General features: G+C 44.1%; 1 protein-coding gene across 1 annotated transcript in view; it reads left to right on the plus strand.

Moving 5' to 3' along the window:
* Positions 1-1,318: 1,318 nt before the first annotated feature.
* Positions 1,319-24,643, plus strand: part of DNAJC6 (DnaJ heat shock protein family (Hsp40) member C6) — a 51,992-nt gene continuing 28,667 nt past the window's right edge. Inside the window, exons 1-3 of the mRNA XM_075002737.1 lie at positions 1,319-1,541; positions 23,430-23,580; positions 24,571-24,620. Coding sequence (XP_074858838.1) covers positions 1,319-1,541; positions 23,430-23,580; positions 24,571-24,620 — 424 coding nt within the window. The remainder of the gene's footprint in view (positions 1,542-23,429; positions 23,581-24,570; positions 24,621-24,643) is intronic.

Genomic DNA, 24,643 nt, shown 5'->3' on the forward strand with positions numbered 1-24,643 from the left:
AGGGCTATCAAATCATCACCTTTCACAAACAAACAAAACCTCTCCTAAAATTTATCCAGGATCGGAGAGGAGGGCAAGTGGGGAAGGGAAACCCAACATTTAAAAAAAAAGTTTGTGTCCCTACCTCTGTCAATTTTGTCTAAATCCTGTGATGAGAAAGGTGGAATCATTGACAGTTGTCCTCTGTCATTTGTTTGAGGGGGTTTGGTCCAAGTGCCAGTTACTTCCGTTTGTCTGCAGTTTTACAATCCTTGATATGGTTAGGTTAGGTGAATTACAGCTCCAAATCAGAGACGTTCTCAATTGTTTTCTTTTGCACTCAATTGCTAAGAGAAAATTGGATTCAGAATAAACAGAAGACACGAGTAGGTAATATATAAGGGTGTCTGCACAGGGTAGGTAGGTAGCTAATACATAGGACCTGTGTGTGGGTAGGTGATACATATGGTGTGTGCAGGCCCTCTTTGAGGTCCAGAGTGGCCTGGGTCACTTCCACCTTTTGAGGCCCCTAGCCCTAATAACAAACAAAATAAGGCACCAGAAAGAGTGAGGAATAATCTGTTGTTTTTTTTTTAATTTAACACATGCTGTTCTAGCCTTTCCCCTGTGCACATGCACTCATTACCGAGGGCTGCCCCTCAAAACAAGGTGGGAAACCTATCCAATGCCAAAAACTTCACAAGTATCTACATCTGAGCCCCCCCCCCCTTTGAGCTTGAGGACAGGACCAAATGCAGCCCCCCCCCCCCCCCCGGCTCCCCACTTCTCCCCCCTTAGGCGTGTATAGAGCGCACTGGGAGCCGAGGTAGGTAATGTCTCGGTGGGTACCCATCTAATATATGGGGCATGTGTGTCGCTAATACCCTCTGTGGGGACTTTCCCAACACAGGCGGGGAGCACCTGGCCCTGGCCTGACATCGCCCCACCAGACCCTGAGGAGCAGACGCGGGGGAGAGGCTTTGTCAGCCTTAGGCCGAGGCGGGAGCCACAGGCCTCTCCGCGCCCCCCCTCCCCCCGCCGCCTCACGCTGAGCCGCCTCCCCGCGCTGGCCTGGCGGGCCGGGGCTGCTGCCATGCGCGCCCCTCCCTCTGCCGGCGCGGCGCAGGCCAGGCCGCGGGAGGCAGGGCGCGGGCCGGGCCTGACGCCCCTGCATCGCTTCCGGGCCCGCGCTCCGGACCCCGCGGGCCGCCTGGCGGCCAGGGCAGCCGAGCCTGCGAGCGACCAGCGCTGCGCCGAGCCGGCGGCCTACGCCCAGCAGCCGGGCTCCTGCTGGGGCTGTTCCGCCGGCCCCGCCCCGCCCCGCTCGGACTCGCCCCTCATGAGCCTGCTCGGGGGCTACCGCAAAAAGCCCGGCAATGACGGCTACGAATCTTTGCAGCTGGTGGAGAGCAACGGTGAGTCCTGCGGCGGCAGCAAGGAGCGAGCCGGCGGCAGCAAGCAAGGGGTGATCCCGGCCGTGCTGGCCGCAGCCCGGAGCCCGGCCCGACAGCAGCCGCAGCCGCAACCTCTGGACGCCAGCAGCAGCACCATGGACAGCTCAGGTAGGGGGCCTCCCCTGCCCGCCCCTTCGGCCTCCATGTGGGTGGGGATCGGGTTCCAGACCCACCCTCCTGCGCCGGGCCCGGCCCTGGATGGATGGGATCCTGCGTGGCGCAGAAACCTGAGAGGGGCAGGGCAGGGTCCTGCCAATGTAAAGAGTTCTTCATCCCGGGTCAGGAATAAACACAGCCAGGTGCTGCTGTGGCCTGCTGATTGATTGGGGTGGTGGTGGGGGGTGAAGTATTTTTCCTGGGGTTGGTGGTGGGGTGCTGCTGAGACCTCTTAATGGCAAGAAATTTTTGAAGCTGTAGCAAGAAAATGTAGGCGGTTCAGGATGCAACCTGTGCATTGCCTGTGCGTGGTAGATCTTTCACATGAGCGTGCTTACGAGAGGATCTAAAGGAGACATGCATTGTGGTGGCGTTCAGCTAAATCTACGGAATAGGTAACTACTATCCTGAAGATGCTGATGCAGTGTTGCAAGCATCGCTTGAGTAAACAATGGTGGAGTGGTCTTTATAAGGAACCATGACCATGAATCATAGGGTAAGTGACAATAGAAGTCCTTTGTCCAGGCTTTCATCAAAACTGGAATAATGTTGGTGGTTTGGTTGGTGGTCAGGTCATAGATTCCATGCAGTTTTAGAGGGCTGGAAACAAGAAACATTTCTCGATACTATACATTTAAAAGCAAATGATTATCGTTACAATGAGAAGAAAAGGCTGTTGTGAAATCATTGTAAGTGGGACTGAAATAAAAGAAAAATTTGGGAATATAGTTCTATTAATTTCTTTTGCAGTCATTTGGGAATCATTTTGTTCTAAAAATAACTCCTAGAATTAAATCAGACAGATTTTGATGCATGCTACACTAACTTTTTTGTTTTATTTTTGTTAAATCTTGCTGTGGAGAGACCAGATGGCATATGCAATTGGTAATAGGATATAGAACCCTTCACCTCTAGGGCATATTTTCAAATTTGCCTAAGTCACTAGTGATTTGAACATGGTTATCTTATGGCCTTTCAGTGCCAGCAGAAATAAATTGGTTTCAGTCCTGTTCCTACTGGGCCACATGGTCACATCACAATTGCTATACAGAGTCTTTTCAGAGAACTTTAGAGTAGAAAAATATATTGAGTAGGAGCATCCTTTTGAGCTCTAGAAGTCAAATATAATGTCTAAGCATTCTTAAAGGGTGATCTGTGAAAGTTTGCACTGCCAATCTCCTTGAATACTTATTCTTTGCATGGGGAAGTTCAGTCCTGAGGCATACCTGTTAAACTAAGTCTGGTGCTTTACAAGTAATGAGCAGAATTAAACTTTAAAAATATTAAAATTTCTTCCTTGAGGAAAAGAATTTAGGGCATAAGAAATATCATACAGAGAAATAGTTGCATTCTTGAACATGCGTGGGAGGATCAAGTTAAGCGACGTTTTGCAAATGAATAATTTCTTTCTAGTTTATAACTGCCCCTTGCTCTTGGAGAATTTAGAAATCTACTTTAAGTTGGTAGCATGATGTCAGTGCAAGATTTGCTTGCAATTTTAATATGCTCAGTATGTCAGCTGATGCTTATTCACAGTAGGTTGCTAAATTCTAGCTGTCTAGGTTCTCATATTGATATCCATCTGAGATATTTGGAGGCTATGGTCTACTTAATATGTACTGTATTTTTGACACATTACTAAAGCAATTCGTCTTGGAGGTGATTAGAATAATAGGAATAGAGGAATTAAGTGTGGCAGATGATAATATTTATATCTAGCCAGGTCTGGCAAATATTCTATAGTAAATGTCAAATGGTGACCTTTGCTTAATGCTCCTTTGCATGTTACTTGAGTATTCCTGTGGCAATTGCTCTGCTGTTTGTTCAGTTGTCACTGTTTCTTTCCTCAGTAAAAACAAGAGTTCATGGTGGAGGTTACATAGTGTTTGTTTGGCTATAGAATTTTCTATAGGTTGTACTGGAATTTCTCAGCACTGTTCAGACTGATTTGCTATGTGCTCCAACCCTCTTCTTCTATAGCCTCTTCATGAGTTTTACTCCACACCTGCCTCTCTTTCCATCGTCTTATCAGTACTGTCCCCCTCTCACCCTTCCTTTCTCCCTTATTTATTGCCCCCCCTCCAACCTAAACCACCTTTCCCCCCAAAAAATCATGGAAAATGTAGTTTGGTGCCATTGCATTGTTCACTCTGTGTTATACCTCTTCTTTCATGTTGCATCTGTCTTGTCCAGTTAGATTGTAAATGCTTCAGGGCAGCCATCTACTACTTTCTAGGGCTTCTAGCAAAATAGGACCCCGTTCTTGGTTGACCCTGGGGGACTGCTGCACTGTAATTATCAGGATTAGTAATATCTACTATTTGAGGAATTTCACTGGTGCTGCAAGTGACTGTATCAAACAGTACAACAACATTGTTTTTATGCTATTGAAATTGGCTTATAAAATTTCTTGATAGTGACTTATCTCTGTTAAAAATTAAGACTGTTTTTGGATTGATGGGGTATTCTCAGCAAAATCAGGTTCACTATGATAGTCTGCTTAATACCTTATGTCCATTTCTTCCTCCTTGTCTGAAAAAATTATGTTGACAAATAAGAGATTTTATCAATTATAGCCTACAGTAAATATACAAATTTACCTGGTCTGAAGAGTAAAACAAGTTTTAAGAGCTGAAACTACTAAGGTGCGCATATGATTCCCATTGACTTCCACTAGTGAGTTGCTCTCGAATGTAAGGACATGATTTGTTTTTAAAGCTGCACAAATATGTTTGGGTAGTTGGGTGAAATTAGACAGTCCTGCAAGACAAAGATAATAAACCGTATCTAGTAAAAATTGCTATCAAAGGGAGCACACAGCAAAACTGTTAAGATAATCTCCTCTGTTGGTAACCTGTATAAAATTACCAGTTGTGATATGATGCTGTGTCACAGCAAAGTTAGTGTTAGAACAGGCCAGGGTATCTGATAGCCACATCCAGTGACCTAAATGCTGCAAGATATGCTTGATGATTCAGTGAGTAGTACTCTTCTCTGTAAACTAATGTCTTCATGGTATTAAGGAAAGTTATTTTGTGCTTTCTTTTGGATGAGAGAAGGTGATTCCTGATTTATTTTATATGGATTATATATTGTATATTCAGAACATACAATATATAATCCATGATGGGTTTTCTGGCCAAGTTATATATAAGTCATTTACTTTCTTCTCAGATGACCATGGGGTTTCAACTGGATCTAACAGTCTTCCCTTCCCATCTTGAATTAGGTTTAGTGTTAATATTGGTATTCTGATTCTGGAACAGTTGCCATCTTTCTGCTACAGAACTGGATGTGTTTGGGTGGTGGTGGGCAAAGTGATCAGTGGGTGTAGCTATAAGTGATCAGGTATCTTGGGGTGGTTCAGAATTAAAGATGCCAAGAATGCAATGACTTGGCATGTTTGGTTAAAGCAGTTGTTATTGCACGTTGGACCTGCATGTCTTTGGGTGCAGTGAAAGATCAGGGGCCTGATACTTGACTGCATCACATCACCCTGCACTAGCAAAACTCCACCAAAGGAACATTCTCTGAAACTGCAGAAAACAGTGGGCAGTCAGGCCCCTCACCTCTTTCCTATAGAAGTACAGTTGAAAGATATTTCCATAATTAAGTAGCAGTGCCTCCTATTAAGACAGATTTGATGCCAGTGGCTGAGGAGAAATCATCGCTGCTCTCTTGCAGGTGCTGCAATGGGGAAGGCAGCTTTAAAAATGGTATGGAGCTTGCTAAGAGTTTCACTGATGGGAGGCCTAATGAGTACATTTTCCCTTTGACCTTACCTGGATCGTTTGTAGGCAAGCTATACCCAATTTGGTGGCTGCACTTGTAACCCATATGTCTCCCAGGTGTGGTATATTGTCCCATCTTGTGGCACAGAGGCTTCTTTCAGAGAGAATTATATGTCTGATGTACAGTCTTAGCTTACAGCCAGTTGGCTATTGCAGTAGAGGCTTATATGCTAAGTTCCAGAAGTCCTAGGTTTGTTTCTGCGTGCAGACAGCTGGGCTCTATTGGTGTTATGGACTCGTTAAACCAGGGCACTTTATGGAGCAGGTGTTATCGGTAGCCTTTGTCCCCTGCACTCCAAGACTACATCTGCACAGCAGCATTATTCTGGAATAGCTATTGCAAAATCACTTATTTCAAAATAAACACAGCTACATGCAAGAATACATTTCAAAATAGCACCCAGCGATTTCAAAATAGCATGTCTGGACACCCCATGTGTCAGTGAGAAATTTGTGTGATCCTGTAACTAAATATTCTATCCTCATTTATAGGAACAAGGGAGCCAAATTACAAATGAATACTTTGAGTGGAAAATTGTCCCTGACTTCCACCCCAAGAGACTTCTCTGTATAATTTTAATAGGTACACTGTTTATCTTTATTCAAGAATAATCTGAAAGACCAACCCTTATTGGAATCCTAAACTATGGCTATACTACAGACCTTGTAACAGCACAACTGAACTGATAAAGCTGCACAGCAGTAGCACTGCTCGTGAGGATGCTGCAAACCAATGAGTGAGAGGTCTCTCATTGACGTAATTACTCCAGCTCCCACAAGCATCAGTAGCCATGTCGGCAGAAAAAGCTCTCTGGCCGACATAGCTCTGTCCACACTAGCACCTAGTTCATTGTAACTTATGTCGGTGAGGAGGGTGTCTTATTCATCCCCCTGAGTGACATAACTTATACAGATTCTGCCTCTCTAGTCCAAGGCCAAGTTTCTCACCGTCCGATTAAGGTTTTTCTTTTATAGTTACCAGTCCCAGTGTTCTGGGCTTGTATTTAACTGTAATTTATCCCTAAATGTCTTCTAAGAGTGCAGTAAGCAGTGGAAGTGTTAGTGATGCTGCTAGACAATGCTAAACTTTTGTGTTTCAGCAACTTCTCTGTTTTGGCCCTGCCCATCTCCCGCAGGTGTTGAACTAGAGAGCTTCAGCCTGTGCCCACGTAAGTGGTAGTGTGTACACGGCCTGTACAAGTTTAGTTTAAACTTGAAAAGCAACTTTCATGGCTTCAGCAAGTTTCAGCATTTAATCACTGTGACTACCAATACTTTTTTGCTAACCACAGTGTAAACCTCACAAATAAGGGAAATCTTTCATTTGGTATAAATACACTTGACTTATCAATAAGCGGGAGGGGGAGAATTGCTCATAATGCAGATGTTTTCCTCAGGTTACTTATACCACGGGAATATTTCATAACTCTCCCTTAAAATATATCTGCTTCTTAGAGTGGAATGAATTTAGAATGAGGTCAAAAAAAGGCAAAATTAGCAGTGGAAGATTTGAGCAAGAATGGAAAAAGATGGAAAATATAAAACAAATACAGAAAAAAATAATACCTGTAATGAAATATGGAGAAGATTTTGTGGGTGGCTGGAAGGTGCTAGAGAAAGGGGAACAGGCAATAGAGGAGTCAAGGGAGCTTCTTGCTTCTGCTGTGATATGTAAAATAGTCTCTTGAACTGGCAAGCTGAATCCTGAAGGAAAATGGGTGTTTGGTAAACACACAAATATGAAAGTGACAGTAACAACACACTGAATAAAATAAATGAAATTGCTGTTCACATTAGTCTTGTACAGTGTTTTAAATTATTCATAATCTTAAAATGATCTAAAATCCATTGTAAGTGTAAAGTCAGGATTTCTTTTATTGTCTTAATTCTGCATACCCACACAAAATCTTGTGTGCTGGTGCTTACCCCTGACTGAGTCAGGAAAGAGACATCTCCATATCACTGACTATGAGATAGAGCATCTCTCAGACAATGTCTGCTTTGTTTTGTGTCTCTGTCTTTTTAAAAGAGAAGGTTCCATTTCATAAGCTTCTTTGTTTGAACACTGAATAGCGTGGCCAGATTTTTCTTGCATGTGATGTTTCAGTAGCTTTACATGCTGTTTAATTCTCAGTTTTAGTTTAAACTTGAAAAGCAACTGTCATGGCTTCAGCAAGTTTCAGCATTTAATCGCTGTGACTACCAATACTTTTTTTGCTAACCACAGTGTAAACCTCACAAATAAGGGAAATCTTTCATTTGGTATAAATACACTTGACTTATCAATAAGATGGAGGGGGGGATTGCTCATAATGCAGATGTTTTGCTCAGGTTACTTATACCACGGGAATATTTCATAACTCTCCCTAAAAATATATCTGCTTCTTATTAAAGAGTATTTTTTAGACAATGAGGAAAACTGACAAAGTTCTGCACAAACAGTCATAATATTTCCTAGAATTCTCAGCTAGGGTGGTAAAATGCCATTTAATCGATTAAAGGGGAGGCATGCAAGGTGGCCAGAGGGGGTCCACTCCAGGCCGTCTCAGCTGCTGCAGACCAGGGCTGCAGCACTCCTGGCCTGGGTTTGCCATGGACAAAGGCTGCTCTGGCCAGCCTGGAGGACCCCTGCCCATGTAGGCAGGAGGATTACCAGTTAACCAGTTAACCATTAACATCCCTATTCTCAACATTGTCATGCAGTGGCACTGGAACTCTTTTTAGGGTGCGGATGCTGATCTTTTTGTACCCCTCACTGCCCCAGGCTGAGGTCACATGTGGGATTGCCAACTCTCCCAGATCAGATGTCATTTGATGGCACTAGCCTCCACCCTTGGAGAGTTGGCGACCTAGCCACAGCTGGAGGTGGCTGCAGCACTCCGGGCCAGCAGCAGGATTCAGCATGGAAGTGCAGCCGCCAGGACTGGTGTCCTGTACCCCATGGACAGCGGGCTGCAGAGCCTGTGGGGCAGCAGGCAGCAAGACTCCAGGGAACACTGAAACTGGCAGGGACAGTGGGACCACAAAGGGTCTGCCTGGGGGCCAGGAGATGGAGCCACCCAGTACAGGGCTGGTGGAGCTGGCCCTTGGACGTGGGAAAACCAGAGGGACAACCTAGGGATGCTGCAGCACCTCCTGCACCTTAGTTTTCATGAAGTTTATATGTAGGAAGCCTGATCCCAGGAGCTCAGCTGATCAGGGTAAGTGACCAAGGGTCATGTTCCAAGAGCTGCCTCTGAGCTCTCAGACTTCATTGTCCTTCTCATCTTCGCTTGAGTCAGCAGGAACATACTCCTCTAACGGGGCCTTTTATACAGGCTGAAGGGGGCAGGGTTCTCTAGACTCCAGATCATTGCTGGGTGCCCATGAAGCACCTGAGGTTCTTGTAGTGGCAGGTAAAGTACTCAACAGTTACTCCAGGAGGGAACCTAGCACATGCTCATGCTAGGATGAGCTGGACCAGGACCCTCTAGGAGTTCAAATGTGAAGATCACCTGAAGTGATTCACACTCCGCTCCTGAACCCCTCTGGCCTTATTCTATAACCAGGGGCAGTTAATGCTCACAGTTTGGAGGCAGCAGGGGCCACAGACGAAGCCCCAGAAAAGGTCAGAAAAGCCACAGCCAAAGCCCCAGGAGGAAGAGGAACCTGATTCTGCATTTCTGCTTGGTTGGCTGAGGAAGGCCCCTTGAAGAGCACCCAGAGCCTGTGCAAGAAACAGCACCTGAGGGTGGCTAGTTACAATGCACCTGCACGCTCCCAGAAATTAGCCCCTTGCCATGGTAATGTCTGAAGTGGCTCCTTGCCCTAGCTCCTCCTGACATGGTCCCAAAGCCAACTAAGCTGTAGATCAGTGACTTGCTCAGAACCCCACGAAACACAGTGACGTACACAGTGGAAGTTATGATAGATTACCACGGAGCAATGTGGTAGGGCACCCAGCCCCACACTTCATCTGAGGACTTACATGCTGCCACCAGGCTACGGCTGCATCAAGATCCCCGTCAGGTCTCGGTAGCAGTCAGGCCTCAACAGGCTTAGTCTTTATATCCCATCAGGCCCCCACAGCCTACTCCCCAGTAACAATCAGACCTTTCAGCCTAAGCAGGCCTCAGTGATCTTGGCAGGTCAGTGTTACTCCTTCCTGGAGGTCATAAGGGTGGGGGAAGGGGAGCCCAGGCCCTCCCTCTCCACCTGGCCCCAGCCCAAGGCCCTGTTGGTGGTGGGTATACCCTCAACCACCGCTCAGCAGGGGATCTGTCTGCAACACACTGAGCTCACCAGGCCAGCCTCCTGACTCCCTGCCCAGGACTACTTCCTACCCCTTCAATCCATGGTGTGCTGCTCAGGCAGGTGCTCCCAAGCTATAGCAGGAGTTCCTGCTGCCCAGTGGTGAGCCCCAACAGATTGGCCTCCTTGGCCTTTATACTTGGGCTGCAGTTGGAGCATGTCCAGGAGGGCTGTGGGGTAGGGGACTTTCCACCCAACAAGTCTGGCTCCCACCCTCCTAGCCAGTGCGGTTGTGGTGTACCCTGTCAGAAGCAGTCACTGTGCTCCTGTGTCTGTGCAGTTCTTGTCTGGTACTAGGGCAGTGACAGTCCTTGCGCAGTGCTATCCGGGGCAGGGAGGATGCAGATGAGTTCTGAAAGGGTCCCAGTAAGAAAAGTAGTTCCATGACATTATGGTGTGCGCTGACCCCCCACCAGTCCCCTTCTCTCTCCACCATCATTTTCTCTTCCCCTTATGAATAGGAGCTGCATGAATTAGGGCCTTTGCTCATTTGCTTGTGAGGCAGTCTAGATCCCAGAAAGGAAGGGGAAAGAGATGGTTGTGCGTGGTACATCAGTTCAGTGCACTCCCACTGTGACCCTTTCAAATGGTTATTACCATTCCCGGTTCCTGGTGTCTGTCCTCTCCCCACAATCATCCACCCTGCGGAAGCTGAAGAATGTGAGGATGGGTGAAGCCTTTCTCCAGGAGTTGCCCAAGCACATGTTCATGTCTCTTAGCAGCAAAGAAACACCTGACTTACAATGTTAATACAACATTTCTGGAAATAAAATACACTTGCAGTCCGATTGTTTGCCTGTCCCATTCAGTGTGGTGTGCTGGTCTAGGGCTGGGCTTTCTGGCAAGACAGAGGGTTAGGTGGAAATTTTTACATGGTTTCTCTTCCATGGGCATGCTGCTTGTTTAGAATGCAACCAGTTTCCTCTCAAGTTGCCTCCTCATCCTGCAACATAATTCAGCAAATTTTTGATGTGGCAGAAATCCACTCTGGCTCTTCCAGTTTAACAGCAGGGCAAAAGGGTCTGGTTTACCTTCATAGCTCACCCAACCCCTCACCAGTATATAGAGAGGTGAACATCATCAGAAACATTGCATAGGCAGAGACGGCCATGTGTCCTCTATAGCACTGAAAAGCCACTTCCCTTTATTCATAGAATCATAGAATCACAGTGCTGGGGACCTCCAGAGGTCATTGAGTTCAGCCCCCTGCTTCAAGTAGGATGAACCCCAACTAAGTCATCCCCACCATGACTATGTCAAGCTGTGACTTAAAAACATCTGGGGATGGAGATTCCACCACCTCTCTAGGCAATGAATTCCAGTGCTTCACCACCCACCTGAAATAGTTTTTCCCAGTATCCAACCTACTCTTCTCCTTCTGTAACTTCAGACCATTACTCTTTGTTCTGCCGTCTGTCACGACTGAGAACAGCTTCTCTCCATCCTCTTCAGGAAGTACCTCTTCAGGAAGTTAAATCACCCCTCAGTCTTGTCTTCTGCAAACTAAATAAGCCCAAATCTCTCAGCCTCCTCCTCACATGTTCCAGCCTCATAATCATTTTTGTTGCCCTCTGCTGAACCTGCTCCAGCACATCCACATCCTTTTTATGGTGGGGGCCCCCAAACTGGATGTAATACTCCAGATGTGGCCTCACCAGTACCAAATATGGAGGAACAACAACTTCTCTAGATCTGCTGAAAATACTCCTTCTAATGTACTCCAATATGCTGTTGGCCTTCTTGGCTACAAGGGCATACTGTTTACTCATATCCAGCCATTCATCCACCATAAGCCCTCGGTCGCTTTCTGCTGTACTGCTGATTAGCCAGTCAGTCCCCAGCCTATAAGAATGCTTGGGATTCTTCTGTCCCATTCTGGTTCCTTGAACACAGCTATGTTCTCCAAATGATGCCTTTAAAGAAGGAATAGGTAGCCAGAAACGTAATCCCTGTAAGGAACCAAATCCCTCCTTAACTGTTCCCTACATGCACTGTAAACCATGGAACATTTTAATAACAGTGCTGCAGGTATCCTACCACTTTGCCATCTTCATCTTTGTCTCGGGCTGTAAAAATAGTCAGGAGGAAGGAGGCTGTAACAATGTATTCCTGAGAAGCTAAAAGGTATCAATATTGTAGTCTTTGGCAGTGGTGTTAAGCTATGTGTGTTTGGGTGGGGTGTCTTGTATTTTATTAAATATAAAAAGTAGGATTTTAGTGGTCACAAGTGAAAACAGTTCTAGAGTTACCCAGTCTGCAGTTAAGTCCTTTTTGCTTGAGTTGGTGACGTCAGGGAGTGGCAGCAGGAGCCATCTTAGAAGTGGGTCTGTGAGGTCTCCCAAAATAGCTTTTGGCACAGAAACACTGGCTATAACTGTGACAGGTTGGATTACCACCTTTTGGGATGCTACTTGATGCATTGGGGTGTCACTGAGCCTGTCCTACTCCTGCAGCTTGGGTTTCCTCTGCCATTTGCTGAATTAGGCTCTCTGGCCTCCAGCGGCTCGCACACATGGGTAGGGCCACACCCAGCCGCTAGCACAAATGGAAGTCAGCTCCATGCAAGAGGACTTGCCAGCACTCATGTGCCCACCCCTTTTTGGGGGAAGAACCCAAAATAATACCATCTTTTGCTGCATAGAAAGGTCTGCACAGTGCAAGTTGATGTATATTTTCCATCTCCCTCAATGTGAAGAGAGGTATGAACAGCTTCTTTCCCCTTCCCCCCAGTTTGAATTGCACAAGCTGGGGTATGTTATAGACAAGAAATAGTTGTATTAACTTCAAAAGGTAAATTTTAACGATTCTAAGGGATTAGTAAATGGTTCAAAGCAGATTACTTTATTAAATTAACATGTTGAGTGGTAAATAGGCTGACAGATTCTCAAGGCACAAGTTGCCTTCGCTTTCCCAGGTTTTCTTACATGGGCTAAATATCCTTCCAGCTTGGGACCATCACTTCCCACAGTTCAGTATTTGTTCCTCAGATATTTCCAAGTGTGCTGTTGAAGGGAGGCTGAGAGCCCTCCCCCATGGTGCCATTATCCCGCAACCATCCCTAGAAATTTTGATGCCTGTTGCAGCCCCCCATGGGGGCGTGGGGCAGAGCCAGCTCTGCATAGGGGCCCTGCACTCAGGGCCATGGGGGTAGGAACTGTGGGGGGCAGGAGCAGGACAGGGAGGCAGCAAGGGCTGGGCCCACCCCTGCCTCACTCTCAGAAGCAAGAAGCAGAAGGACACAGCCTTAGCCCTTCTGCTCCCTGGGGCTCCCAGCTGCATTGCATGGGGGAAGGAGCATAGGTGTAGGGGTGGAACCAGTGTTCCCTGTAAGCTTTGCACTTGTGTGGCTGTGCAGGAGAAATTCAGATGCTGCCCACCTGATTACCAGAATTCCCCGAGCTAGGTGTAGGGCTGGAATCTACTGCTGGTGATGCAATTCACACGTGCCTCCCAGCCTGCACTAAGTGTATTTTGCATGGATTTTGATTGGGACCATCCCCCACACTCACCAGCAGTGGGAAGTTGAGCAATATGGCGAAGAGCTGGAAGAATGGAGTAGGCTGGGGTCAGGTTGCTCCACTTCCCCTGATTGCCACTGATGAGTGCAGGGTGGCAGAGTGATGCCCAGCCCCCAGGCTCCTCAGTATTTCCCCAAGCCACACCACTTGAGGGGAAGAGGTGGGATGAGGGGGCAGAGTGATTGTGTGTGTCCTAGGTTCCACAACCTCCTCCTGCCAGGGATGGACCTGTCCCAGATTTCCTGATGCAGCTTCATACTTTGCCTATTGATAGGGACAGCCCTGCTAATTATCCCTCTTTTACATCTCCTTCCCACTTGCTGGAAAGCTCTTTTACTGTGAGCTGGGTCAAACAGTTCTCATTGTGTAGTGCTATCTCCAACGTTTCTGTTTCCCACAGTTCTTGGGGTGAACCTTGTGCTCGTGCAAATTTCCTCAGTAAGCCCTTACCAGTGTTTGACCTTTATGCTGTTGTACCCAAAAGACGGCTTGTGAGTGTTTTGCATTTCACACCATGTTTCAGTAACACATACATAGTTAAACTTCACAACTTCCCATACAACGATAATACATACAGTGCAATGAGATAGGAATGTTTCTAAAAGTCTTGATCTGCTAACGCTACCTCAGGATATACTTTGTACAAAACATATCAAAACTACATGACAGTGGCAAATATTGGGGTCTCAGGGTGTCACAATGACCACACCATTTCTACACAAGAAAGTCCCTTTTTTACCCCCTCAATACGATCTTGAGTCCTGGCAACATGGACCTTTCTCAGGAGTCTAGCGCTTCATGAGGCTCACTGAGCCTTGTAGAAGAAAGGCATAGTAACCTTGTTGGTTCTCATATTCCCTGTCCCCGTCCAGTAAACCAAATATTCAGATTGCCCCATGCACAATTCAGAACTGCCCTCCCACTCATCCTTGGAAATCCCACTATAATTCATGGACTTCAGTTATGACAGCCACCTGGGGGTAGCTTACAGTATGGGCAATGTAGCAAACCTCTACTTTCAGCACCTCAAAGTTGTCTTCCCAGTCCCAGAATGGTTTGGAACTGACTGGGAGCAGTCAGGTTGCTAACTTCCAAAGAGCAGTGGCCTCTGGGGTGGTATGCATTTCCAAAATAGAGGGAGCTGGCATTGGTGCAGGTTGCTTGCATAAGCCTGTTTCCTCATTTGGAAGTTATGCAGCCACTGGTCATCATTCCAGGACTCCAAGACAATGTGGCCTCCAGGGCCAGAAGCAGCAGTTCACTGTGGGCATAGTATTGCAACCCCAGTTTCAAAGACATCTGTCATGGATTTTCATTCACACCCTTGGTCAGTGGTCTTTGGGTTTGAGAGGGAGGAGAGAGTAGAGTGTGGGGGGAAGTTACCAGGGGCCAAGTTACCAGCTTCCTACAGAGGTGGTTTTCAAATTTTTTCATTTGCAGATCCATAAAAAAATCAATTAGAGGAGAGGACGCCTTTAGAAATCTTACACATTGTCTGTGGATTTAATTTAAATGGAGAACTGGATCAAATGAGCAAAACTGTAGCTTAACTATTTCTACTTTCTAATTTGATAATTCATTAGAAGCAGAGATTAGGGTCTAGAATCTGCTCTCTCCTGGATGCCTGAAGATCAAGCAGAGTACCATTTATAAATCTACTATGGACTTGGGTGCTTTAAGTGTCTCATTTCGATGAGATAAATCTCAGAGTGCACAGCTATAACTGCTCATTTCCAGTTTGCAGTTGTAAGTAGGCGTGGATAAAGGATTATCTCTAACACTTGTTAGATGTTGATGGCCCCTCTTACAGGTAAACTTGAGAAATGCAGCACTTGTGGCTCTGAATATTCGTTATCAGTGGCTTAACTAAGTCACCTGTGCAGAGAAGTGTCCTTTAAAAATACCAGCCACCTTCATATTTTAAGTGTGGCCTTATATATGTCCATTAATGCTCATAAAATGATTTGAGAGCCTCTGATGAAAGACACTAAGTGCCAAGCATGGAAAATAGTGTCATAGTCTAAGGAAAGGAGTGAGTTAGGAAATCTTCAGTTCTAATCTCAATTGATTCTCCCTCTGGCCTTGAACAAGTCATAATTTAACTTTCCTCCTTTGTGAGAATGGGGACAATACTGAAGCATTTCATTGACTCCATTAGTAGTTGTGGGGGGCTAGGGAGTGCATGATATTAGACCCCCCATCTATTTCATAGAGCTGTTTGTGTGTTTGAATGTTAACTTGGAAGAGAAGTTCTGGGTCATAATTATAGAGGCAGGTGTGTCAGAACAATTTGTAGAGTGAGAGTGCTGAGAGCCATTGAACCAAACTGAAAACCATCTATATAATGAAAACAACTTCAAGCCAGGGGTGCTGCAGCACCTCTTCCCCCTTTGTTTCAACAGAGTTTGATTGCTCTAAAGCTAGCATGGTAATAACTCAAGGAAAAACCAGTTCTTAGGTCTGCAAAGTGAAGTGCTTTGGGGAAAATGAGTCTTAAAGAGCCAGACATTTGGAAATTGTCAGGAAATTGAAGCACCTGTGCAAAGTCAGTTGATGAACTAGCTGACCTCTCTCCTTTAAGTACAGTGTCAGAGGTCTAGCTTGGAACCCAGTATGTTCATCAAAACATGTGACAGTTTCAGAATGAAACCACCACTGGTCTGTAGGAGGAAATGGAAATCTTGCATTTTTTGATTATTGATCTGTAATTTCCACTCTGATTTAAATTACATGCTATATTGCTGCAGTAAATTTGCCTTATACTCTGCTCTTAGTTTGCAGGAGTCACCACCACTGGGAGAAACACAAGGATACTTTTTCTAAGTATGCAGCTGGGAGCTCCTTGTTAAAATTTAAGACACAAGGGGATCCTGTGCTTCTAGTGGGGTAACTCCCTGTTTAGATACAGCTAATGCTAAAATGTCCCTGGGAGGGAGTGCTTATCTAAGAGTGTGATGTAATTAAAAAAAATCCCTCCCTTCTGATTCTGAAGTGGACCAGAATGCACCAGGAGGGAGGACACACCTGATTCTTCGGGGGAAGTGAGTGAGGAAAGGGTTAACTTGCTGTAGGGACAGCAGCCACCTGCTCTTGTTGCATGAATCTGCAAAGGAATAGGTTGGAATTATCCCTAGAGGCTTGGTGTTCCTCTTCCATCTCTTTCAAAAGGGAGTAGAAATACTTAGGAGTACAGAGAAAAGGAATATTCTTGGTCTAGGAGCTGTGCTATGGAGCATGGAGAGTATCCTAATTGTGATGGTGAGCTGAAGTAACTCTGATTCCTTTGCTCTCTTTCTGTGTATCTCTGTTTGCCTTTGCTTTAAAGGGGTAGAAAACTTCTTGGGTTTGTTAGGTATCTGAATGAAGAGCCTTAATGAGCTTGTCTTTGCATGTTTGCTTGCACTTCCACTTCAAGTTAAATACTGTCCTATCAGTGTAAATATTCAGACTGTGTCTTGGAAGTTTGCAAAATAAGTGTATTATTGGCCCAATGGCTTTTTGCTTCCCTTTTAAGGCGTAATAAAAACTCTCTTACTGAAATGGGAAAATGTATCCAGTGCTGCCAACACATATATCTGTAACAAGTTTCTCACAGGCTGAAGTGATGTGCTTGTGGAAGCTTCTTGTCAAAATATAGGCAAATCATCTCTGCTGTCCTCTCATATCTGTTTGCAAACACACTGTATCTGAGTGTCAGGGAGGATGTATTCTAATATGCTGCACTGGAGCTGGCCCTTGCACAATAGATTTGACTAAACTCCCATGGACTTATTTTTCACAGTTAAGGCTTTTTCCTCTTTAGAGAGAGACCAATAATTACATGGCTGTAAAGGAACGAAGGCAAGATAAAACTCACCATAGATAAAGCAAAACTTGAAAGAGAAGAGGCTCAAGGAGGAAGGAAAAAGCAGTAGTTCCTAATCCCCGGTGTTTGCTGTTAGAGGTATCGCTCAGTCTATGTATTTGCCCTGAGTGTGGTAGCATCAGTGTGCCTTGGTCCTTAATGGCTTTTATCCTCCTCATGCCTGGGAGGAGATACTGATATCCCTGTTTTACAGATGGGGAACTGAGGCAGGGGTAGATTAAATGACTTGCCCAAAGTCATGCAGGAAATCTGTGGCTTAGCTAGGTATTGGGGTCTGATATCTGTCCACAAGGCCACCACTTCTCCAGTCTAGCCTGTTATGCCAGGCTTGAGTTTAGTAGCACTCTTTCTGTTTCTTCTCTTTTCTTCTGGGTCAAATCTTTTCTCCATCTTGTCTTCCTTTAGTAACCCACACACCTATGTGTAGTTAACTGTCCCATGGGATGGTAGCTACACCACTTCACATTGAATGAATGAGTTTCCTCTTCAGCCTAAGCTAAGAACCAGCCAGCTGGCCTTTAGCTCAAGCTGTAGAGGCACTTGCAGTAAGCTCCAGAGGTTCTCAGGTTCAAGTCTGCCTGTAGAACACTTCTAGTTTGAATTTTTTTTTTTTATTCGGTCTGCTCCATGGGTGCTCCTCCTGTACCTTTTCTCCCATGTTTGATGCCATGTGAGGTCTGTGGGTGCATCTGGAGCCTGGGCCTCCTGCTCTTGCAGCAAAATGGGGTAATGTGGGAGCAGAAGCAGAAAGCTTGCAATAGGGCATGGCTTCCTGTACCTGCAGTCCTGTACACAAATAGCTGTTGTAACCAATCATTTAAGCGTGAGAGAATGAGAGTTTCAAGGAGCTGCCCTTCTCTTTGCTCACAGCAGCATATATGGAGTGACAGAATTGATTTAGGGTCATGATGCTTTTCCTGTGTCGCTTGTCCCTACCTCATGTGGATGCCATCCAAGAGACAATGCTGAGACAGGGGTCTATGTTGTTTAGAAATGTATTGACTGCTCCCCAAATATGATGAAACTTCACCATTTCAGCCAAAAATGGGCACTGGTAGTCCAGGAGTTGTTCTGTACTTCTGTAAAGCATCCAGAGGTAGAACTTGTTCCCCCATTTAAAATGGCTGTGTCCACCTTTTCAGATGCACTCTGCCTATTCCTGCATGTTTCCCCTCTTTTTTTTTTCTTTTTTTAAGAAGGCAACCCTTTATGTAACTTTGCACTAGTTGTCATATCTGTAACTGTCTTTCAGCAATCTGAGTGCTTTGCCTTGTTGTAAAGGGCACTGCCAGGAAGAGCAGCACATCTTGCATTTGGGGTGGGTGAAAGAGGAGAGATAATTAAATGGAAGTGTGTGAGTTTTCTTTGTGGATCACAGGGGGTTTCTCTTGAACAAAGTGTCAGAGGGATATCTGTGTTAGTCTGTATCCACAAAAACAATGAGAAGTCCTGTGGTGCTTTATAGCCGAACAGATTTATTAGAACATAAGCTTTCTAATGCATCTGACGAAGTGGGTCTTTGCCCATGAAAGCTTATGCTCCAATAAATCGTTTAGTCTATAAGGTGCCACAGAACTACTTTTTTTTTTTTTCTTGGACCAAGGGGACTCCATGTCTTGAGAAGAACTAAGCAGACACCTTATGCAATTAGCAGAAATATAAAAGTAATAATCTAGGTGTGGCTGATAACCTATATTGATAGGGTGGCGGTATATTATAAATAGTTGGTATGCATGTCTGACTGGATAATATGAGGGAACATCAGCAGAATGAGGAGCTGCGTGTTGAAATGCTTTTTTTTTTTTTTTTTTTTTTTTTTTTTTTTAAATTTCTCCTCCATGGCAGATGAGTGTTTGACCTTGTCAACTAAATGAACCAAATTTTCATTTTATCAGTCTGAGCTGCTGATGTGGAAATCTTAGAAGATGGAAGAAATTGTCACTGCTAACGCATGGGGCATTTTTAGGGAAGGTATGTTTCACTAGCATTTTACATTACACTTGCATTAAAAATGCTGTTTGAAGTTTCATCATTATTAGGAGAGGTAAAAAGTCATGGCTGGCAAAATACTTCAACTAAAACCTGTATTGCAAATAATGACCAAATTGTATAGAGCAAGAAGCTGTTAATGGGAGTGTCTCAGCCTTCCAGTGACTATCCAGTTACTGAATTAGTAAAGCATTTCTTCTGCATACAGACAAAAAAAAAACAAACTCATACTCAGCAAAAATCAGATCTTCATGACCAAGGATAAAATCACAATATAATAATTGATCACAACATCAAAGTTAACTAGATTAGCTATGACTAAATGCCCAGAGTAGGCTGGGGGGAGATACGCCTACCATTCTAACTTGCAGGGTGTATTTTTATGAAGATATGTCTGCACACTCTTGATGTTGTTGTAGAATAAAAAGTTACCAGGTATTAACACTGGATTTCACATATGTTCATATTTTTAATATTAAAGCATAAGCAAATGGGCATTTCCAATGCAATTGCACTTTCCAGGGTGTGTGTGTGTTTGTGTAACTTGGTGATCTTGTGCAGCAAACCTACTTCCCCACACTGGTAATGTGTTTGCATAGACTGCTACAAAACATGCCTGTTGCCTTCACATGCTAAGGAGGATGCTTTAATCTTATTGCCAAATATTAATTACCAAGTGTTCTTGGGGTTTTTTTCCCCCTATCAATAGAGGTGATTCTTTAATGCTGAAAGAACTTCTGTTGCAAACTGGGTCCCTACCAAGCATGTGTCCGTCTATTCAACTGTATGTTAGGGTCTGAATCATTTCATTTAGTATCAGACAGCAGTTGTATTGAGAAGTGGTCCTTTAAACTCAGCTTATGATCGTTTTTTTTTTTGACCTAACAGTTTTGAAAACCTTACTTAAATGGAGTTTTAGCAAAGGTTGTGAACTGAATCTCAGGTGTTTATTTTTAGTAATATGCTTAACTTATTCCTCAGAAGCATTCTGTAATTTTGCCGAACTTCTACTGATTTCTTCAACCACAGAACAGAGTTTTGTGGACAGTGGTCAGGATGCTAACTCCATCTGTTGGTGGTCACTGAGGTTTATGTGTATGATATAAGCAAGCCTTTGAAGATATCTCTCTCCTTTTATGTATTCTGTTTTATTTGATCAACGCAGTCCCAGAAGTGGAATCTGGCTAGCCAATCGGTGGTGGTGGTGGTTGACATTAGGCTTGCTTGACATTTGCAGCAAGGGAGGCTAGAGGGATGTAACTTATAAGCTTTTGAGGATAATTTAATGTCTTGTTCAGACAGTGCAACTTTAGGACAATATTTATCCTGTTTCCAGTGTTGCAGCCACTGTCCCAGGGTCTGAAAGAGAGAAAGTGGGGGATGTAATATCTTTCTTTGTATCAGCCTCTATTAGTGGAAGGAACAAGATTTTCAGCTTTACAGAGATCTTCCTTTAGGCCTGGAGAAACTGTCCAATCTCCACACTAGCTTGTCCAGCTTCAGAGCCAAGTCAGCATGTACACTCTGGCTACCTTCTTTTCTCCTGAGGAAGAGCTCTGTGATACTCAAAAGTGTTTACTTTTCACCAACAGAATTTGGTCCAATAAAAGATATTGCCTGTTCCACCTAGTCAAATTCTCAACATAAATCCTGGTTAACTGAGTCCTTGTATGGTGCGTGCGTGTGTGTGTGTGTGTGTGTGTGTGTTTTAAATTAAAAGGCCCAAAACACTTTAATGTTGCACTTGAAGAATCAACTTCTACAGTAAAAATATTGTCCCACTAGTTAGCATGTATAAGCCAAACAAGTCCTCCCGGGATTTGCATAGAAAGAAATGGTTACATAGAAACTGGCTGAACAGATTATATAATTTTACAGTTTTGTTCTTCTCGTGGATTAAATCACTGGTTGCAGTATCCATGGTTTGCTTAGCATGGGAGATGCTCTATCACTTCTGCTCAAGGATACCGACTTGTTCTGGATTTCAACACTTTTCTGGTTTTGCATGGCTTTAGGAGTGTTTGTCAGGTTCAGAGGAGCTGTTGATGAATATACACTTTAAATAAGAAAATTAATGTTCACAATAAAGAGTTTCAAGATGCACCATCTTTGGAATGAAGTGTCACTTCATGCTCATGTAAATTGTTTGTGGAATCTGCCCAGGATCTTATAACTAGTAAACTTTTTTTTTTTCTGTCAGATTGTAGGACACACTTCAGTTTCACTGGCTAGAAGATACCAGGTGTTGTAATTACCAAGGTTTTGTGTCAAGTGGTGGTGTATTGTAAGCTTCTCAATATGTGTAGGAGGATAACTGTGATAGCTGCCTTTTCTTGAACCTGCATTATTGGTTCTGTGCCCTCAATTGCTTGACGTGAGCTACCTGAGCATTCTAGTGACATCTTGAGTTTCTTTTTATGTACTTTTTTCCAGTACCATGTCTATCTGTAGCACATATAGACTTGTTCTAATATCTTTGCATCCGTCTTAAATATTTTGTTCTCTTCCCCATAAAGATGGCTTTTCTATTCTAACTCCTGCATATTCACTTTTTTTGTGGTGGGGGATCAGCCTTTCCATTGTGTTTTTGTAGCTCCTTCTACAATTACATTTCAAGGTTACCACTTACCTTCATCTGCTTCTATTTCCATGTTCTCTACTATCTCACCTCAGTTCTCTCAGAGGTGAATTGAAAAAACCAAGAGTATCTTTAGATTACAAAAACTGCCTTCCTCTCTTTTTTTCCATATGTTTTATAAATATGTTGATTTCTCCAGTGTAGGGAGGGATAGCTCAGTGGTTTGAGTGTTGGCCTGCTAAATCTAGGGTTGTGCATTCAATACTTGAAGGGGCCCTTTAGGAATCTGGGGCCAATAGGTTTAATTTAAAAAAAAAAAAAAAAAGGTGGGGTGAGGGGAGATAATGCTTGATCCTGCTAAGAGGGTAGGGGGCTGGGCTTGATGACTTCCTGAGGTCCCTTCCAGATGTATGTGATGTGTATCTCCATATTCCCCTGCATGTCACACACTCACCTTCTTCTGAAAAGCCAACACGTTATTTTAATCAGCTTCACACTATCCTATGACTTGAGTGTTTTGGAAGTGTGTGGGGTGGAAGGGAGTAGTATATACCTTCCAAAGGCAGCAAGAAGCACCAATAAAAGTAAGTTAGCAATCTCTCTTATCAGCATGCAGATGAACTCTTGACAATTGTTCATGAGTTGTTTGTTTTTTTTTTTTTGTTTTTTTTTTTTATTAACTTCCTATTGCCATTTACATTTTAGTCATAATATCCTCAAATTATAGGTCAAGAATATAACTGATACAGATGGTTAGCTGGTTTTGGCTTACTACAGCCTTACAGATTAACAAATAGAATGTAGCCTGAGTAACGTGTGAATCGGGATTACAGATAATCAAAGGATTTTAAAATCTTTTTAGACTGATGCTTTGCAGTTCAGTTGCAGAATGAAATAAAAGAACCTGTGTACTAAAGTCCTTAACACAATTGGCAGGCCCTTCCAGACCAACATTCTCAGCTGGAAATTAACAGCATTGTGCAGCTATAACAAAGGTTCCACAACTTACTTATTGATGATTACAGTTAAAAAAAATCAATCACTTTTTTTTAAATTTGTGAGACAAAGGTTATACTGTGTGTATGAATACGCTGCACCCCACCATATGGACATTCAGTTTTGTTTTGCTCTGGAACATTCACTTTGTCATTGGTTTCATAGCATTAAATCAAAACTTGTGAGGCTATGCCTCTTATTGTCTCCATTGCATTAATTCCCCAATCTGCTCCAGGGCCCATTGTGCAGCATACTGTATGGTCCCTGTCCCCAAGAGATTAAATTTTCTTTATTAAAAAAATTCCACAAACATATCCCTTCTGCTCATCCTCCCCCACGTATTATTGACAAGTCTCCTTTGTCTGCTGACAACAGATGATACCAGGAACATGTAACCCCATGCTTATCTCCACTCTTTAGATACCCTGTCTGTGAAATGGGATGCCTACTCTCCTCCTTGTGTATTGGAGGAAAGGGGTAGAGGGCAGAGAATAGAAAAGCTACTGGTCTGCATTTCTGCTAGGAGAAAAGAGCTGCAGTTTGGTCACTCACACTGCCCTGCTGCCCACAGACTGTCAACCCGATGCCTTGCACACGACGCTAACAGCATCTAAAATGCTTTGCATTGGCCAGAAGGAGATTTTCTACACCTCTGGAAAAAATCAATACTTAGCTGGAGACCAGTGAGAGTAGCTTGTTTTGTTGAGCTTAAGCAAAGCACTTGACTGTGCTGCCATGAGGATAAAGCATATTGCCAGCAGCATATTGTTCTTTGTTCTCAATGAGTGACACCTGTCTCTCCCTTTTTTTAAGGGGCATCATCCCCAGACATGGAATCCACCTATGGAGGAGGCTTGCTAGACATGGTGAAAGGAGGTGCAGGGAGACTCTTCAGCAACTTGAAGGACAACCTGAAGGACACCCTAAAAGATACCTCTTCAAAAGTTATGCAATCTGTTGCCAGGTATAGTACAACCAATGCTTCTCTGCACAGGTAAAACAAATATTGTAGCTGCAGGATGCTCGAAGGGTGGGTGAGGTCACATTGGGGGGCGGGGCAGGCTTTTCCAGGTTATCTAGGAAGCTTGGAGGGTTTATTAAGGACTCAGCCCTATAGTTAGGAATATGGTTTAAATGAAGCTAAGACCAGTAAAGCAAAATTTGCAACCTTAGGATGAGTTGAGGTCTGAGAGCCTGTACATCTGGATAGGCACTTCCTCTCTGCTCTCTACTTCTCCAAGTCTCTCTACTGCTTTTAGGGTCCCACTTTTGCCCTACGCAGACTGTTATTTTGTCTTTCAAATACTGATTCTCTTAACTGACTGACCTCTGTTTCCGCACCCGTTTGCTGTTCTGCATGGGACAATTCCTTCTTGCTTCTCCCTATTTAGCCCCCACCCATTGTTCCTGTCTTAAAAGGTAGCAGTCAACAATGGATTTAAAGAGAATTCTCTTGATTTGTTGTAGGCTGTTGGTCACTGCTGCTGACCACACCTGGGCTATGTCGTGTGCTCTGGTGTTGCCTTGTGGTGTGCTCTGTGTATTCTGGGATAACTAACCTGGCAGAGCACTGTATAGCTCAGGAGCCTTAGAGAGGCTTTCAGATGTCTGTGGTATCCGATAGCTCAAAAATTTCTATTAGAAACTGGAGTCAAGGCTGCTACCAATTTTTTTAAAAAGGTGACGGATGCTTTTTTGAAAAGAAACATGCGGTGCGGTAAAGACAGTTGGGTATAAAGAAGAGAGGGTTGTCTGGGCCATTGTTAGAAAGCCATATTTTAAATCTCCACTTCTGTCATGTTTACACTAACTTCCAAGTATATTAAGTAGTTGGTCTCACCTGCTATCCATTCCTAATCTGAAGTGAGTCTTTGTGTTGCGTTCTGTACTCAGTCTTCTCCCATACGTAGGTGTGCAAGTTAACAAGTGTCTTCCCTGTTTTTCTTTCCTTTAGTTACACCAAGGGGGAGCTAGATATTTCTTATGTTACCTCAAGAATCATTGGTAAGTGTCATTCACTTGTGCAA

The sequence above is a fragment of the Carettochelys insculpta genome, chromosome 9, assembly GCF_033958435.1.
Source record: "Carettochelys insculpta isolate YL-2023 chromosome 9, ASM3395843v1, whole genome shotgun sequence".
Lineage (NCBI taxonomy): Eukaryota > Metazoa > Chordata > Testudines > Carettochelyidae > Carettochelys > Carettochelys insculpta.